The following is a 19,147-nucleotide window of genomic DNA, read 5'->3' as shown; positions in this document are numbered from 1 at the left end:
GTCATGGTCTGCATGTTTCGTGAGATACAGAGGCGCGGATCAGTGCTATTTCCAATGCAGCCTTTGAGATGATCAACGAACCGCCAGACTTGGAATAAGTGAATGTGCAAGGAGAAAAAGTAATATGAGCCACTGGGAAAGTGAGAAAACTGGTTAAATATCAAACATTGTTTGCTTTTGAAATACAAAGGCAATCCTTTACACATACAGGGCGTTACAAAAAGGTACGGCCAAACTTTCAGGAAACATTCCTCACACACAAAGAAAGAAAATATGTTATGTGGACATGTGTCCAGAAATGCTTACTTTCCATGTTAGAGCTCATTTTATTACTTCTCTTCAAATCACATTAATCATGGAATGGAAACACACAGCAACGGAACGTACCAGCGTGACTTCACACACTTTGCTACAGGAGATGTTCAAAATGTCCTCCGTTAGCGATGATACATGCATACACCCTCAGTCGCATGGAATCTCTGATGCGCTGATGCAGCCCTGGAGAATGGCGTATTGTATCACAGCCGTCCACAATACGAGCACGAAGAGTCTCTACATTTGTTATCGGGGTTGCGTAGACAAGAGCTTTCAAATGCCCCCATAAATGAAAGTCAAGAGGGTTGAGGTCAGGAGAGCGTGAAGGCCATGGAATTGGTCCGCCTCTACCAATCCATCGGTCACCGAATCTGTTGTTGAGAAGCGTATGAACACTTCGACTGAAATGTGCAGGAGCTCCATCGTGCATAAACCACATGTTGTGTCGTACTTGTAAAGGCACATGTTCTAGCAGCACAGGTAGAGTATCCCGTATGAAATCATGATAACGTGCTCCATTGAGTGTAGGTGGAAGAAGTTGGGGCCCAATCAAGACATCACCAACAATGCCTGCCCAAACGTTCACAGAAAATCTGTGTTGATGACGTGATTGCACAATTGCATGCGGATTCTCGTCAGCCCACATATGTTAAGTGTGAAAATTTACAATTTGATCACGTTGGAATGAAACCTCATCTGTAAAGAGAACATTTGCACTGAAATGAGGATTGACACATTGTTGGAGTGTGTGTATGTGGTTTGAGGTTTTCGGACGCTAAACAGCGTGGTCATCAGCGCCCAAACTCATAGAAACAGGAACACATGCGGTGAAGGGACGAAGACGGACAGCGAACAAGGAGAACGGCTAAAAGACACAGGCCTGACGCAGTTCCAAATCCTCACATACAGAGGCAAAACAAGAGGAGAAGAAACGCACTAAAAAGGAAAGGAAACACAAGGAAAAGAGAACAGAAATCGAATTGAAACAAGTAGGTAATCGTGACTGGCAGACCTCTTACTTAAAACCTAGGTGAGCCAGTCACCCAGTAGCACATTAAAATCCTCTCCCTAAAATCCGAGGCAACAAATTGGACAGGACACAAAACCGCAAGACTTTAACCACAGTCGTTGTGTCGTCTTGCAAAATAGAGGGCAAATCTGGTGGCAAGGAAACCACCGCCCTCTGGTCAGAGAATAAAGGATAGTCAAGTAAAATGTGGTGGACAGTAATTTGGACGTCACAAGCAATGCTGAAGATTAGATGGGTAGATCACATAACTAATGAGGAAGTATTGAATAGGACTGGGGAGAAGAGAAGTTTGTGGCACAACTTGATCAGAAGAAGGGATCGGTTGGTAGGACATGTTCTGAGGCATCAAGGGATCACCAATTTAGTACTGGAGGGCAGCGTGGAGGGTAAAAATCGTAGGGGGAGACCAAGAGATGAATACACTAAGCAGATGCAGAAGGATGTAGGTTGCAGTAGGTACTGGGAGATGAAGAAGCTTGCACAGGATAGAGTAGCATGGGGAGCTGCATCAAACCATTCTCAGGACTGAAGACCACAACAACAGCAACAACAAGCACTGCAGATTGGGGGGTCCTCCCACCGGAGTAAAAAACCATGCGTTAAGGGACTGTGCCCGATGCGGAGGCGAGTGAGGAGAACCTCATCCCGCCTGCATGACTGGTAGGACGTACGCCATGGCCGCGTGGTGGCCTTGACCAAACGCAGCTTATTTTCACCGACTGCCAGCCACTCCTATTCCCATTGACGCATAACACGAAAACGCAAAAGGGAGGTAACAGCATCGAGGGGGATGGCACATTCAACAACGTGATGGAGGGAACATGCATCTTTGGCAGCCACAACCGCCAGTTCGTTTCCCCTAATACCCACGTGCCCCGGCACCCAGCAGAAAGAAACCTCCTTCCCCTGCCGTTGCAGGTGGAGTAGGGCATCATGGATGTTCTGGACGACCGTAACCGCTGGGCACAAGTGTTGCATGGTCTGAAGGCCACTCAGGGAGTCAGAACAGATGAGAAACTCAAGACTGGGAACACATCTCATCTGCTCCAATGCCCGCAAGATCGCAAACAATTCGGCATCAAAGATGACAAACGCCGCAGGAAGTCGTAACTTGACGACCCGATCAGGGAAAACAACAGCACAACCAACAGAGTCCCCCTGTTTAGAGCCATCCGTAAATACTGGTACATGGTCGGGATGCTGGTGTAAAATATCATAAAATAAGGAGGTAAAAACAAACGCAGGAGTGCAGCTCCTCCGGTACTCCGACAAGTCTAAAAGGACGCTGGGCCTCTGGAGCAACCAGGGAGGCAGGCGAGTAAAACTTTGTCGCTGGGGGGCCACATGCTCCACACTAAGGGACTCAAGCAAATGCTTGGCACGAATCCCAAATGGTCTCGTTGCCCTGGGACGACTGGAAAAGAGACGTTCCATAGGCGGTCGGGCAACAGTAGCGTATGCAGGGGAGGTAGGACAGGCAAGGAATTGACACACCCGTCGCACCATGAGGAGTATCCGCAAGATGGCGAGCGGCGGTTCCCCTGCCTCAGCACACAGGCTGGGGATGGGACTGGTACGGAAGGCACCAGTGGCCAGCCTGATACCCTCATGGTATACCGCGTCAAGAATCTTCAGATACGAAGGCCTCGCTGACCCATACACGGTGCATCCATAGTCAAGACGCGACCGGACGAAAGCCCTATAAAACTGCAGCAAACGCGCCCGATCTGCTCCCCAGGACCGATGGCTCTGACACTTCAAAATATTCAGTGCCTTCAGGGCCCGCACCTTTAGGTTTTTAAGGTGCGGCAACCACGACAACTCGGAATCAAAAGTGAGGCCCAGGAACCTCACAGTGTCTCTAAAAGGAAGAATGGTGTCCCTCAGACGCAATTCAGGGGAGGTAAAAGCACGTCGAGAACTATTAAAATGAACACACACACATTTGTCTGCAGAAAAGGTAAAACCCGTCTTCGCAGTCCATGCCTCTAATCGCTTTATCGTAAGCTGCAGCTGCCGACTAGCAGTGACAAGACTGGAGGAAGAACAGAAAACAGCAAAATCGTCCACAAACAAGGAGCATTGGGCAGGACTCCGGATAGTGGACGCGATACTGTTAATGGCGACGGCAAAGAGGGTAACACTTAAAACGCTTCCCTGAGGAACACCATTCTCCTGCACATACAAAACAGATAGCACATTACCAACCCAATATCGAAAGAGGCGGCGGGAAAGAAAGGATCGAATGAAGATGGGGAGATGGCCACGAAAGCCCCACTGATGGGGTTGATTGAGGATAAGGCGGCGCCAAGTAGTGTCATACGCCTTATTAATGTCAAAGAATACACCCAGACAATGCTGGTGACGTAGGAAGGCCTGCTGGATGGCCGCCTCAAGCAGGGCAAGTTGTCTATAGTTGAACGACATCTCCGAAACCCACACTGAGAGTGGCTAAGGAGCTGCCTGGTCTCGAGCAGCCGAACCAGGCGACGGTTGACCATGCGTTCCAGTGTCTTCCCGAAACAGCTCGTCAAAGCAATACTCCGATAACTACTGGGATGCATTCGGTCCTTTCCCGGTTTGAGGAGGGGAATCAAAATCGCCTCCCTCCACGAGTCAGGGAACATGCCGGATGACCATATCATATTAAAACAATTCAGGAGAACTTCCTTGGATGGCAGCAACAAGTGCTGCAGCATGCTGTACAGGATTTTATCATCACCTGGCGCAGTATCATGAGCCACAGACAGCGCCGAATCCAGTTCCCACATTGTGAAGGGGCAGTTGTAGGGTTCAGAATTTAGAGACCGGAAGTCCAAGTGATCCCTCTCGATGGCAGTGCGGTAGCGGCAGAAATCTGGATCACAGTTAATAGTGGCAGTTGATTCTGCAAAATGCATGACCAGTGTCTGGGCAATGTCTCTCAGCGCCGTGAGGAGACATCCCTGATGCAGCAATGCCGTGACAGGTAGTTGGCTGCGTTTCGCGGAAACCCTCCTGATGGCTTCCCATACTTTCGTAGAACTAGTGGAGCGGGAGATGGAGTTCAAGGACGATTGCTATGACCGTCGTTTGCTCTCTTTGATCACTCGCCGCGCCTTGGCCCTTGCCACCCGAAAGGCAAGATTGTCAGCCGAGGGACGGCACTTAAAGCGGCGCAGAGCTGCATGGCGGACTCGGATGGCTGAGCGGCACTCAGTGGTCCAACAACGGACAGGACGCCTCTTGGGATGACTTGAGGACCGTGGGATCGACGATTCAGCAGCATGGGAGATCACGGCTGTAACATGGTCGACCCATTCGTGGACGCTGTCACGGTGTTCCAAAACAGCTAAATGGCTGAAAAGTGTCCAGTCAGCTCTGCAGAGGTGCCACCTGGGCGGCACTGGTAGTGCCACAGCCTCATCCAGGAGGCGAATCTAAATGGGGAAATGGTCACTAGAATGAAGGTCAACGGCAACCTCCCACAGAGCAGAATCCATGAGTGCTGGAGAGCAAAAGGAAAGGTCGATAGCTGACGACGACCCAGAAGCAGTACAGAAATGAGTGGGAGCACCAGAGTTGAGGATGCACAGTTCTTCGGACACCATGAGGCTTTCCAGAACGCGACCCCTGGGGCAAGTAGTCGTAGAGCCCCATGAGACATTATGAGCACTGTAGTCCCCCAGAAGGAGAAATGGGTGGAGGAGTTGGCTAATAAGGTCCGTGAGAGCCTCAGAGTCTATTGCATCCTGAGGCGGTAAGTAAACGGAACAGATTGTGAGCCTTCGCCCCACAAGAAGATCAGCTGCAACTGCTTGCAAGTCCGTAACTAGAAGGAGCTCAGATGAGTGGTGCATGGCACAGACAAAAACCGCAACACCGCCCTTTGCCCTTTCCCCCATCAGATCATCTTTTTGATACACGGTATAGCCCCATAAAGAAGGAGCATCAGTGGCCTGAAAATGTGTCTCTTGGAGACATAAGCACAAGGGGCGCTCTCATACAAGGAGTTGTAATTCAGCCACGTGCCTCCTGAACCCATTCAGGTTCCACTGTAAAATGGGAGTCAGTGATCAGGATGGCTGAATTTTCACCCTGCTTCTGTGCTTTGGAGGAGAGCCCATACTGGCTGGAGATTTATTCCTGGGGCGAGAATATCGCCCCCGGTCGACATCAATGTCCATCAGCTCCGATGGGAACCCGAAGGAGATGTCAGACAGTATGATGGCATCGTCATCGGACTGACCCTGACTAGTCTCCTCAGGTGGCAAAACATTCACCTTCGGCGTCTTCGTCTTGGGGAGCTTAGAATGCAGAACCTTGTCAACAGTTGGAGCTTTACTCGCCTGGGCAGAAGGCGCCATATGGGGAGGGGCAGGAAGTACCCCAATGTCAGCAACCACGGCCTTGTCCGACGTTGTGGGGAGAGCTGCAGGTTGCAAAACAACCGCAGCAGCACAAGTGCACTGGCAAATGCGGGTATTAGTGCTGACACTAGCAACCTCCATTTGTGTAGCAACAGTGGCCAACTGTACCGGCTTCTGCAGAGTGGAAGCAAAAGATGTTGTAAACACAGGAGGCTGCATGGCCTTAAAGAGCTTCTTGGCCTCACCATAGGGGATGCGCTTAGATGTTTTGATCTCCTGTATCTTCCGTTCCTCGAGATAGATGGGGCAGACCCGGCTCCAGACAGGGTGACTCCCAGAGCAATTCACGCACTTCACAGGCGATGAACAACCGGCTCTTTCATGGGCAGGCTGACCACGTTTACCACAAGTGGCTATCTCATTGCATCCCAACGTAATATGCCCAATGCGCTGACATTTAAAACAGCGCATTGGGTTGGGGAAATATGGCCGTACTGGCAAACGTAAGAAACCCACTTTAACATGCTCTGGGAGTCTCGGGCAATTGAATGTGAGAATAAACGAGTCGGATTTGACTTGGTCCCCATCGACTCGTTTCATAATATGCTGCATGTCGACAATACCTTCGTCAGCCCACACAGATTTCAACTCGTCCTTGGGGATATCCACCAAGTCCCTACATGTCACAACACCCCTACTATAGTTCAAAGTGGAGTGGAGCTCGGTCTCGATAGCGTACTCTCCGAGACAGGTTGCTTTTCGAAGAGAAGTGACTTGACGGGAACTAGAAGTTTCAACTAACAGAGTCCCATTGCGCAGTCGCTTCACAGATTTCAGTGTTCCTGCAATTCCCTCAAGACCCTTGTGGATGTAAAAGGGAGAAACCCTCTCAAAACTACCTTCCTTCCGTTTGACAATCAAAAACACATTCTGGTTATCAGCATGTGCTCTGTTACGACAGTCTGATAAATCTCTAGTAACACCAGGCGCTGGAGGACTCGCAGCACGAAGTCGCTTTTTTGATGGGGTGTGTTTTCCTACCAGTGGTCCACCCAATCCACTGGTAGGGGGAAATGTAGAGGTCGAAGGGTCCATTGTGGTCCCACGAGCAGCTAGGAAACTAAAGGTCCGCTCAGACAGAGCCCCGTGTGCCTGAGTAAGCCTTATACAACTGGGGTGCGGCAGGTGCCCCAGAGGTCGCCCACTTGCGACTGTTCCAACCCAACAGCCATGTATCTTATAGGCGCGCAGCACACCGTAAGATTGAGGGGTTTTTATAGAGGTTTACCTTCCTCGCAATCCAGGCGGTCAAGCCAAGATTACCATTCCCCGCAGCACACAACATTCCATCGCCGCGCCATGCGGTGGTCGCTGAAGCATGTCAGGGGGTTACGGTGACAGGAGACTGGCGGCGCTGACCAGTCCCCAGCTCAGGACCCCGGGGTCGCCAAGCCCGTACTCAGCAAATGAATGCTGAGCCCCTGGGGGGACATTGATGGATGAACCATTCGCAGAAGTGTACCCGTGGAGGCCAATCAGCTGCTGATAGTGCCTGCACACGCTGTACATGGTACGGAAACAACTGGTTCTCCCGTAGCACTCTCCATACAGTGACGTGGTCAACGTTATCTTGTACAGCTGCAACTTCTCTAACGCTGACATTAGGGTTATCGTCAACTGCACGAAGAATTGCCTCGACCATTGCAAGTGTCCTCGTCGTTCTAGGTCTTCCCCAGTCGCGAGTCATAGGCTGGAATGTTCCGTGCTCCCTAAGACGCCGATCAATTGCTTCGAACGTCTTCCTGTCGGGACACCTCCGTTCTGGAAATCTGTCTCGATGCAAACGTACCGCGCCACGGCTATTGCCCCGTGCTAATCCATACATCAAATGGGCATCTGCCAACTCCGCATTTGTAAACATTGCACTGACTGCAAAACCACGTTCGTGATGAACACTAACCTGTTGATGCTACGTACTGATGTGCTTGATACTAGTACTGTAGAGCAATGAGTCGCATGTCAACACAGGCACCGAAGTCAACATTACCTTCCTTCAATTGGGCCAACTGGCGGTGAATCGAGGAAGTACAGTACATACTGACGAAACTTATATAAGCTCTAACATGGAAATTAAGCGTTTCCGGACACATGTCCACATAACATCTTTTCTTTATTTGTGTGTGAGGAATGTTTCCTGAAAGTTTGGCCGTACCTTTTTGTAACACCCTGTATATTCATAGTGGTGCAGGACTTGAGTATGGAAATACTTTTGAGCGTTAATTGGCTAATTAAACAGCAACTTTTAATTTAATGTGAACAGGAAATGATTACGTTTTGGGTAGAAGGGAAAACTCTGCGGATTCCTTTTGAACGTGCCAACAGATTAGCGCAATGTCACTCAATTCGACTGCAGGTAAATCACTTAGGAGTGAATTATGGGCTAGGAGATGATGTTGAAAACTATAATGTTTGAGCTATGGTCGAGAATAACAACAAAGAACAGAATTTTAAGCGGCTATTAGACTTAACTGACAGGATTTCAACAGAACAAAAAGAGGCGTGACTTAAAATGCTGATGGTGAAAGGATAGTTATTTTCAAATACACCAGGAAGGGTAGTAGGTTATGAATGTTACGTGAACGTGATAGAACATGAACCATTTTTCAGGGACCTTATGTCATTCAGCTGAAATTCGAAAGGAAATAGTGAAACGTCCCCTTTGAACAATTATACAAGACTGTGCTTAAACTGACACACAATATTTTTAGCGCAACGCAATCTGACTTTCAAAAAAATCCCTACGAAAGAATGGCCCTGACTAACATTAACCTATACCTTTCACAAATCACTTACCTCACAAAAATCTTCGTTACTGGAACTACTGCAATACAGCGAGCGCCACTACTGCCAGCTAAATACAAGATTCAAACTACGGAAGGCACTAACTACTGATAGGCATAGTTAGCAAGTGAAAGATTTTGATAGAGAACAAACAATGTATTTACGTTAATAGTCATAATATATATAGCAGTTCATGACAAATTACAAAACTCCGCCATCTCTCTCCCCACATCCACCACTGCTGGCGGCTCACCTCCAACTGCGCAACGCTACACGCTGTTCACATCCAGCTGCCGCTGCCCAACACTACAATGGCAGACAACAATGCAAACTAGCCACAGACTGCACACAGCACAGCCAGAGCGCTACGTGGCGTTACCAATAAGAAAACCCAAACAGCCTACTTACAATAGATATAGTCATTTTAGACGTTTCGAGGACATTACTTGGGATCTCAGCTAACTCTGGATACATTTCAATAATTGTAGAGCATTTTTCTAAATTAATAAAGCTATTCGCATTTAGGAAAGCAATGTATAACAAAATTGTCCTGGACCATTTTGTGACCATAGGTAAACCAAACAGTGTGCTATCTGATCATGGCACTCAGTTTCGCTCAATGCTATGGAAAGATTGTGAAGCAGATAACTAAAAACAGTTTGTGCATATATCTACTTGCACCAATCAAGTAATCCGCCAGAGATATATGAGAAATATTGGGCCATTATGTAGGACTTCCTGCCCCGAAATTAACAGATTTTGGTTCAAGTATGTGACAGCATTTAAACAAATAGTGAACTCGTTAAAGCAACAAAGTACAGGTTTTACACCTGAAGAAATATTAAATATTAAAGATGGAGAAATCAAATGTCTAGTGGAAGATTTAATAGATTTTCTCCTTGTAAGGAAATTACTGTGGATGAGAAGGAACAACTACTTCAGATAAAGATAGCAAAACTTTCCCGGCGTAAACTATTGATGAAGGTTTCTCGGGTCTCCAGCCGGGTGGTAGCGTTGATATCTCGCGACGTTTCGGGAAGTGCCATACTACGCATCTTCTGGCGAAGACTTCGCCAGAAGATGGGTAGTATGACACTTCCCGAAACGTCGCGAGATATCAACGCTACCACCCGGCTGGAGACCCGAGGAACCTTCATCAAGGTAAGATATGATTTGGCAGCATGATGAGAATAGGAAATTTCCAGAGTTCAAAATAGGTAATTTGATCCTCATGAGGACTCATGAAAAATTAAGTGATATTAATCATGAGATTAGCAAATTCAAAATAATTTGCAACACAGATTACAAAATCGTAAATATACCTCACGCTAATGCTTACTTTTTGGAATATCCAGTATCAAGGAAGTGTCAAGGTAACTAGGAGTACAGATTAATAATTCAAAGACCTGAAAGATAACCTGAAATAAATGCGTTTTTAAATTGTGTTACATGAATCGGTTAAACAAGGAATCCAGTTACAGGTCCATTGCAAAATAAGTTCCAATGTAGTTTCAAGATCCTTGTTGCTCACAGTGACTATTTGCAGCATATGCTGTAATTTTTCAATTGTTGTGATTTTTAAGGTATTCTCTGACTTAAAATAAAATTATGTTTTTCGCTGGCTTAATGTGGATATTATTGATGCAGGGCTGGTGTATCAAGTATGACCTCATAGCACTAGTTGATGAGTTTCCCACTGCAGGCAGCGGAAAACAATGATTCAATGAGCAGTGAAATAAATAAATAGAGTAGTGTGACACACATTGGTTTTGGCATATTGCGTAGAGTTTTTAGGAGTTTATTAGGGTGAGTATGAAAAGTAAACGCTGGTAGTTATTGTATTTTACCAGTTTCGATTCATGCTATTCAAGTATAGAGCTACGCTCAGTGAGCGGACGACAGAGGCATGCTGGTAATTATAAAACAACAAAAAGGATAAGATTTCAAAGAGTAATAGAAGAGGGAATTACAAAGTAATGAAAATGGAGTTGTGTGTTATGTTTAGCATGGCAAATGGATGGTAGGTGTAGCAAGGAAGTTCTTTGCTGAATTCAGAGAGGTAAGAAACCACTTAGATGTCGATCTAATTCAAACTGCATATATTTTTCATTAGGAAATATGTTGAATTTTCATTCATATCTTCTTCTGCACTTGCAGGTTTTATGTTGTTCTCAAAACATTCTATCCAGGTCTCACTGTTTTGCATAGACATGTCTCACGTTTTTTGAATCTACCTTAAAACAGGTACTATATTCTTCAGAATACCTGAAGTGTGATACCACTTCATTTGGCAACTGACATGGTCCTTAATCGATGGGACGTTTATTATCAGAGGGGTTAAAGGTGACCATCGTTTTCATGTTCACTACTCAGTGGAGAGCATAATATATTTCATTATTCAGTAGGGTTTCGTAAGTGTGATCTTAATTCTGTAGGAATTCTTGACTGAAAAGAGTTTCACTACAGATAACTTATATAAAATCAGCTTTACTCTCAAAGCAGTTAATATTCAAAAGAGGAAAATGAATTTTATCAAATAATTTCAGTTAATATAGGATATGTAAATTGACTACTATGATTAATATGAATTATTCTGAACATGAATTTATGTAGCTAATGACAAAAAATGCGCACTATCTCTTTGTTAGGTATTCAGTAATTTATTAATGTGTTGGTGATGATACATATGATGTACAACTGTATGTTCTATGTATTCTATGTAAAGTGTGGATTATTTCTTGGGATCTGTAAGTGTATTTGGATAATGGTTAAGGTACATTATTATAGTGTAGTAGAAGAATAAAAGTCTTACATTACAAAATTTTTACGAAGAACATAATCGTATAATCGAGATTTGAGAAATGGGATAATTCTAACTGGTCAGAATGTTTAAAAGAACATCAGTACATTGCATTGATGATAACAATGAAATCGATGGAAGAAGTTTGTGTACCCAAGAATATGAAAGGTGTAAATATCTGCACCTGCTGAACCATGAACCTTGTCATGATACCTCAAAAAGAAACATGTACATTACTGTTATTTCCATGACGATTCTGATGTGTAATCAGATTTTCAATATCTTTATTCGTTTACAGTTTAGTATGTAACGGTAAATTATACAAGTAACACCCAGCAACGAATTGCAAAAATCTAAACGGTTCTTCAGATTTTGTCGATCGACGTATCTTTAGAAAGCTGTTAGTGTAAACCTAAATTGGTATAAATTACAAGCATGTAACTTGAATAATACGTGAGTTATTGGAGGTCAAAGTGGCCGATTACTATCGATTGCGCCAGGCCATAAGTACTCCACAGTTACACGAAAAAACGGTAGCAGCATGCTTATAAATATATTTATTCACCTATGTCTTCGTATATATCCGATATATACTATTCATGAAGTAATTGGTTAAATATTCACTGTGTTTTCGAAACAACAGAGACATTAGGTTCCTGGCCTACCTTTTGGTTCATTTCTTTTGATATGTGTTCATTTAATTGATTATGTATTTAACAATGTGTGTTAGAGCGTGTTTATGGACCAGCCGTAGGAATATTTATTTAATTTCAAGTATTTAAATGTAAATCCAGTATTTCGTATGTGTTTTATATATGTGAGTGTGCATTAGCTGTAAGACATGGCAGGAGCGCTCTAGCCAATCAAGCGCTCGTTACTAAGAGAGACGTATGGAGGTTAGGGAGGAGCATCGTTTCCGGAGAGGACACGGGGGGATTCTGGCAGAGTAGTTCTGGGCAGGACGGCACAGGACAGGACGCGAGAGGTGCTGGACGTTTACAAGTGAACAGCTCGCGGGCTATGTTGTTGTTCGTAACTAATTACGTGCAGTAGGAACCTATTGTTTCCGTGTTATTCAACTTATATTTTATTTAATTGCTGCACCATCGACACCAATAAGTGTTTTGCAGAAATATACCACATTCTCAAAAGTACTTCTACTATCGTACTCATCATTCAAAGTCGTTAAGATATTACCTGGAGATTTTATTTAATTGCTCTCTTTCATTTATAAATTTCTAGATTAATTCGCAATTGCCGAGTGATAGGAACATTCGACCATTCGATTCATGTGTCTCTTCATATTGTGTACTGCAGACTCAGACGTATTTGGCTTGTATTGCGGCAACTACGAATCCCAGCCCTTAGACAACGAAACCAGCGAAAACTTTTAATATTGCAACTCTGGGTCTTAGGGTGCGTAGTTATTGTGAAAGCCTGTAAGAGTTTGAATAAATGTATGATGAGATAAATTATTCAAGTAGTTAAGGGAGATGAAAATTTAATATTCATGGGGGCCGGAATTCGATAACAGAAAAAGGGAGAGAAGAAGAAGTAGTAGGTGAATATGGACTGGGGATAAGGAAAGCCGGCCGCGGTGGCCGTGCGGTTCTAGGCACTCCAGTCCGGAGCCGCGCTGCTGCTACGGTCACAGGTTCGAATCCTGCCTCGGGCATGGGTGTGTGATGTCCTTAGGTTAGTTAGGTTTAAGTAGTTCTAAGTTCTAGGGGACTGATGACCACAGCAGTTGAGTCCCATAGTGCTCAGAGCCATGTGAACCATTTTTTTTTATAAGGAAAGAAAGAGAAAGCTGCCTGGTAGAATTCTGCACACAGCACAACCTGATCATCGATAACACTTGGTTTAAGAATAATGATAGAAAGTTATGCACATGGAGGAGCCCTGGAGACACTGGAAGGTTTCAGATTGATTATATAATGGTAAGATAGAGATCTAGAAAACAGGTTTTAAATTGTAAGACATTTCAGGGGCAGATGTGGACTCTGACCACAATTTGTTGATTATGATCTGTAGATTAAAACTGAAGAAACTCCAGAAAGGTAGGAATTTAAGGAGATGGGACCTGGATAAACTGAAAGAACCAGAGGTTGTAGAGGGTGCATTAGGGAACGACTAACAAGAACAGGGGAAAAGAATACAGGGGGAGATGAATCGGTAGCTTTGAGAGATGAAATAGTGAAGGCAGCAGAGGATCAAGTAGATAAAAAGAAGAGGGCTACTAGAAATCCATGGGTAACACAACAGATACTGAATTTAATCGATGAAAGGATGAAATATAAAAATGCAGCAAATGAAGCCGCGAAATGGAATACAAACCTCTCAAAAATGAGATCCACAGGAAGTGCTAAACTGCTAAGTAGGAATGGCTAGAGGACAAATGTAAGGATGTAGAATCATGTTTCACTAGGGGTAAGATAGACACTGCGTACAGGAAAATTAAAGAGACGTTCGGAGAAAAGAGAACCACCTGCATGAATATCTAGAGCTCAGATGGTAAACCAATCCTAAGCAAAGAAGGGAAAGCTGAAAGGTGGAAGGAGTATATTGTGGATATATATAAGGTAGATGTACTTGATGGCCACATTATGGAAACGGAAGAGGACGTAGATGAAGATGAGATGGGAGACTGCATGAAGAATTCGACACAGCAATGAAAGACCGAAGCGATGGTCTATTTACAATTTGTACTGAGACCCGAAGGCAGTTAAGAGAATCGAGAGGCACGAAAGGGAAGCAACGGTTGAGAAGGGAGTGAGACAGGGTTGTAGCCTATCCCGAATGCATTCACCTTTACACTGAACAAGCAATAAAGGAAACCAATCAAAAATTTGGAGTAGGAATTAAAATCCAGGGAGAAGAAATAAAAACCTTGAGGATTGCCGATGACATTGTAATTCTGTCAGAGACAGCAAAGGACTTCGAAGAACAGTTGAAGTGAATGGAAAGTGTGTTGAAAGGAGGATATTGGATAAAACTCAACAAAAGTATAACGAGGGTAATGGAGTGCAGTCGGATTAAATCAGAAGATTTCCTCAAAGTATTTGTATACTGTGTAGGACGACCGCGTGCAGTGGCGCAGCGAGCCGGGTGAAGTCAGTCCTGTCGCTCCACCACTCCCTCCTGAAGCCAGCGACTGCTGATCCGCATCACAGTTGCTCAGTTCCGTCCGACACGATCACCGATTTCTCTGGAGGATAGTCCTCAATCTCTATAGGCAACTATGTGAAACGTGGATTATAAACAGTTTAGACAAGAAGAGAATAAAAGATTTTGAAATAGGGTGCTACGGAAGGATGTTGAAGATTAGGTGGGTAGATCACGTAACTAACGAGGAGATACTGAACAGAACTGGCGAGAAGAGGAATTTGTAGCACAATTTGACTGGAAGAAGGCATCGGTTGGTGGGACACGTTCTGAGGCATTAAGGGATCACCAATTTAGAACCAGAGGGAAGCGTGGAGGGTAAAAATCGTAGAGGGAGACTAAGCAGATTCAGATGGATGTAGGTTATAGTAGTTACTCGGAGATGAAGAGGTTTGCCCAGGACAGAGTAGCATGGAGAGCTGCATCAAACCAGTCTTTGGACTGAGGACAACAGCAACAGGAATATCTAGAAAAGATACTATTACTCGTAGAGCAAATCTCGTAGTCTAAAACATGGATCTCCAATTTAAAACGAAAGATTAATTTATCATTATTCACTTAAATAAAATAAATTGAGTACATGCAAAACAAGTTGCCATATGCTAAAAAATGATTAACTGACATACCTCAAAAGTAAACTCTGGAGTAAGCTCTAGTAAATTTTCATTATCTTTGTCGGTCAGCTTCACCATCAAGGAACCATTTTGTGGTGCACTGTATGTCAGAGAGAAACAATCTTCACCCATAGATAATGACGGGACAGGAGCACTTAAGTGGCCAGTAGCTTTATCAGACGTAATTTCTAAATATGGGTAACCTGTAATTATACAGCCCTTGTTTACTAATTTGCTAAATAACTTCGATATGTTTTACAATTTTTCATCACAGAGCAGAAACATAAGACGAGCAGTTTATAATATGTAACGAGCTGTAAGATGTAAGTTACTTGGACAGTAAAAATGAGCTGAAATACCATAAAACTGAAACGACTGGAAATTCAAAATTAATGTAGTATTTAAATTTAAAACTCAAGTGTAATGGTGACAAAATGAGCTCAGAGAAAAGACATATAAAGTATACATGAATAAATGACAGCATTAAATTTGCAGTTTTAAAACAGTATGAGGTATTAAAATGAATTTTGAACACGAACAGACAGACACTACTACCTTGATAAGCGCTGATTTGCTGACATCAGCTATAGCTATACAGTATTACCGCTACATAGGAAAGGACAAAAAGGATTATGTGCAGAGAATGTCTATAGTACTGAATGTGTATGAGACTATAAACACGAGGATCTTAGTTTAATCTTAGAAGGTTTCGTAAGACAGGATTTTTCGGGAAGTAGCTTATTTTACCAAACTGATATGACAGAAGTGAAGTGACATTGCAAGCTGAAAATTAACTACAGCAAGAATGCAACTAAAATTGTATTAAAATTTACTTTTTGATGACTGCTGGCAGGTTAAAACAATGTACAATCCCAATTCACTTGAGTTAATACTCGTCTAGGCAAATTTTTTCTTAGTTCCTTTGACTCTTACAACTCTGCCTATCTGATGCTTACTGCAGGTTGTAGTAAAGTTAGCAAATACACACAAACAACAAACTTGGTTGTTTTATTTGTTGAAGTTTTCTCAATGCTATGATAATATTCAATAATCTGAATGTTAACTGCTGTTACAAATAATTCTTTTTCCTACAGGTATCACAAAATGCATACCTGTTTGGTATAATGTAAACCATTTGCAGCATAATAACTACTAAAAGATGTTCAGGCAAGCACAGTGGGGAATAAACGTTGTGAATGGTGCAGCATAAAAAGTCAGAACCTGACGTTTTTCCAAACAGTGCGAATGTGCCGGAGAAATTATGGAAATGTAATATTCATGATTGCTTCATATTAAATTAATTACCTGAATATTGAATTATTATAGTGTGGTGTCACTGCCAGACACCACACTTGCTAGGTGGTAGCTTAAATCGTCCGCGGTCCATTTAGTACATGTCGGACCCGCGTGTCGCCACTGTGTGATCGCAGAGCGAGCGCCACCACAAGGCAGGTCTCGCGATACGGAATAGCACTCGCCCCAGTTGTACGACGACTTTGCTAGCGACTACACTGACGAAGCCTTTCTCTCATTTGCCGAGAGACAGTTAGAATAGCCTTCAGCTAAGTGCATGGCTACGACCTAGCAAGGTGCCATTAACCGTATCTGAAGATAGTCTTATTTGTATTATCAAGAGCGATGTACCACAAGGATGGAATAAAGATAAGTATTCGAGGAGCTGCATACTTTTCTTATTAGAATTCACTACTTATCCTGTTCCAGACTTGACGCCAGTCGGCGTGTGTGTACGCGTGCCTTTCGGCTCCCTTCTCAGTGTGGCGTAGCTAGCTTGTTACGCCACAACATATAGTAAATGCTTACTATATGCAGGTTTTTTGTGTGACCAGTCGACTTCACATCAACTAAGTAAAATATAGGGAAAACTATTACCAAAATATATAAAGAACACTCAAGTCACATTATCACAATAACAGTAATAGTCTATTATTAATAATTATGAAGAAGTACTGTGCAATAACACAAAACAATGCCAAAAAAAGATAATGCATTAAACGCAAGTAGAAGATTAAACTACTTTATATTCTTTTTTTATGTTACACTGTCATTGTGAACCTTGTCACTAGACACAGTTAAGACCACCACCATTAGCACTATATTGTTTGTATTTCCCGTTACATATATTTTGTTGCTTGCAGGCGTTACAACAATTTTGTCATTTTAAAAAGGAGAAAGTAATGTCACTTTTCTGTGATTACTGCAGGATCATTACGAGGACATGACTTGTTCAAGCTAAATTAAACGAAATATTAAGAAAAATGTTATAAAAGCATGTGAAATTGTCTGAGGTTATCTCCGCCGCGCGAGTGTGAAAATAAAACTTAAAAACGCTGGACAGCAGCACTGTTTGAAACACAAAGCTCCGAGTTGTCGAGAACTGGGAAGCCTGGAAATGACAGCTGTGTCGAACCTAATGGGCCATGTAGCCTTGGGCTATGGCCACGGCCAGAGAATTAGCTGGTGTGGAGCAACAGCGGGTGGTGTATCCCGGGCACAGTCGTTCCGCACTCACCGGTCAGACGTTTTCGACAGGCGAAAGATCGGGGGACTGGGGAGGTCAAGGCAGCAGCGCATTCCGACGGGTGACAAGGAAGTCTTAGACACTGCGTGTCACGTGTGGTCGCACATTATCGTTCTGCAAGCTCTGAAGGTACGGGAGGCTGACAGGTACCAACACTTCACAGGTGTAACGCTGGCTGCTTAATGTGGCGGCAGTGCGTTGCAGGAGTGGAATCGAGCTCGGCCGCAAACCATAAAATACCGGGGACAGGACCAGTATGGCGACGCACGAGGCAACGTTCTCTCACCACGGTGTCTCCAGACTCTAATCCGACTGTCGCGGCGGTGCAGGCAGAATCGGAATTCGTCGGTAGAAGCAGTGTCGTTCCGTTCGATTGCCCATGTCCGTCATTGCGGCACAAACGCCTGTGGCGTTGACTCGGTGGTGGACGCAGCAGTGGACGCCCTGCGGACAGCCCACGCTGCTGCAAACGACGCCGGATCGCACGCGCGGGCGCTGCTTGTTGCGCGGGAGACTGAATTTCTTCTGGTGCGGTTGGTGGCGTGGCAGAGCGATCCTACGCCTGCGACCGCGTGCAGTGGCGCAGCGGGGCGGGTGAAGTCAGTCCCGTCGCTCCACCGTTCCCTCGTGAACGCAGCGACTGCTGATCCGCACCACAGTTGCTCAGTTCCGTCCGACACGATCACCGATTTCTCTTGAGGATAGTCCTCAATCTCTATAGGCAACTATTCTACGTCGGTCGAACTCGGAAACGTGCTAAGAAGACACTCGCTGTCTTCTATGAGGTCTGCTGTAGCTCCTTACGCACAACCACCGCGTGAATGAACAATTTCTCTACGTCCACACGGCCGTCTGTTCCCCCTTTATACAAAGGGTACTAGGAAAGTTACGCAATACAACTTTATTGATTTAATTTCTTCGAAGTAATTTCCGCCACACTGAATACACCTCTCCAACCTTCCTAAACCAGTTCTCACAGGTTTATATAGGGAGTAAGGTACACTCGTTGTCCCAAGCCCTCAGGAGGTCCTCAACACTCGGAGATTGCACTCCTTTCAGCTTCATTTTAACATGTGGGAACAGTGCAAAGTCACAAAAAGCAGGGTCTGGACTGTAAGGAGGCTGTTCGAGAAGTCTCAGTCCTGTACCCCACGCATATTCGGTGGATACTTCGGCGCGGTGAGCTGGTGCGTTGTCATGATGGAGGAACCGAGTATCCATTGTTGAACTGGGTCGCAAGTTCTTCACAGATTGGATGACTCTGGGCAGACACTGCTCAGTGCACCACTTAGCTGTGATTGTCTTCCGTGTGTGCAGAGCCGGCCGGTGTGGCAGAGCGGTTCTAGGCGCTACAGTCTGGAACAGCGCGACCACTACGGTCGCAGGTTCGAATCCTGCCTCGGGCATGGATGTGTGTGATGTCCTTAGGTTAGTTAGGTTTAAGTAGTTCTAAGTTCTATGGGACTGATGACCTCAGATGTTAAGTCCCATTGT

General features: G+C 44.5%; 1 protein-coding gene across 2 annotated transcripts in view; it reads right to left on the bottom strand.

Annotated features, from left to right (window-relative positions):
- LOC124803052 overlaps positions 1 to 19,147 on the bottom strand; it is a 594,138-nt gene that overhangs the window by 345,129 nt on the left and 229,862 nt on the right. For both annotated transcript variants that reach the window (XM_047264177.1, XM_047264178.1), the window contains exon 8: positions 15,127 to 15,317. In XM_047264177.1, the coding sequence (XP_047120133.1) occupies positions 15,127 to 15,317 (191 nt within the window). The remainder of the gene's footprint in view (positions 1 to 15,126; positions 15,318 to 19,147) is intronic.

The sequence above is a fragment of the Schistocerca piceifrons genome, chromosome 6, assembly GCF_021461385.2.
Source record: "Schistocerca piceifrons isolate TAMUIC-IGC-003096 chromosome 6, iqSchPice1.1, whole genome shotgun sequence".
Taxonomy (NCBI): Eukaryota; Metazoa; Arthropoda; class Insecta; order Orthoptera; family Acrididae; genus Schistocerca; species Schistocerca piceifrons.
The sequence above is the reverse complement of the archived record's forward strand: the minus strand, read 5'-3'. Positions and strand labels throughout refer to the sequence as shown.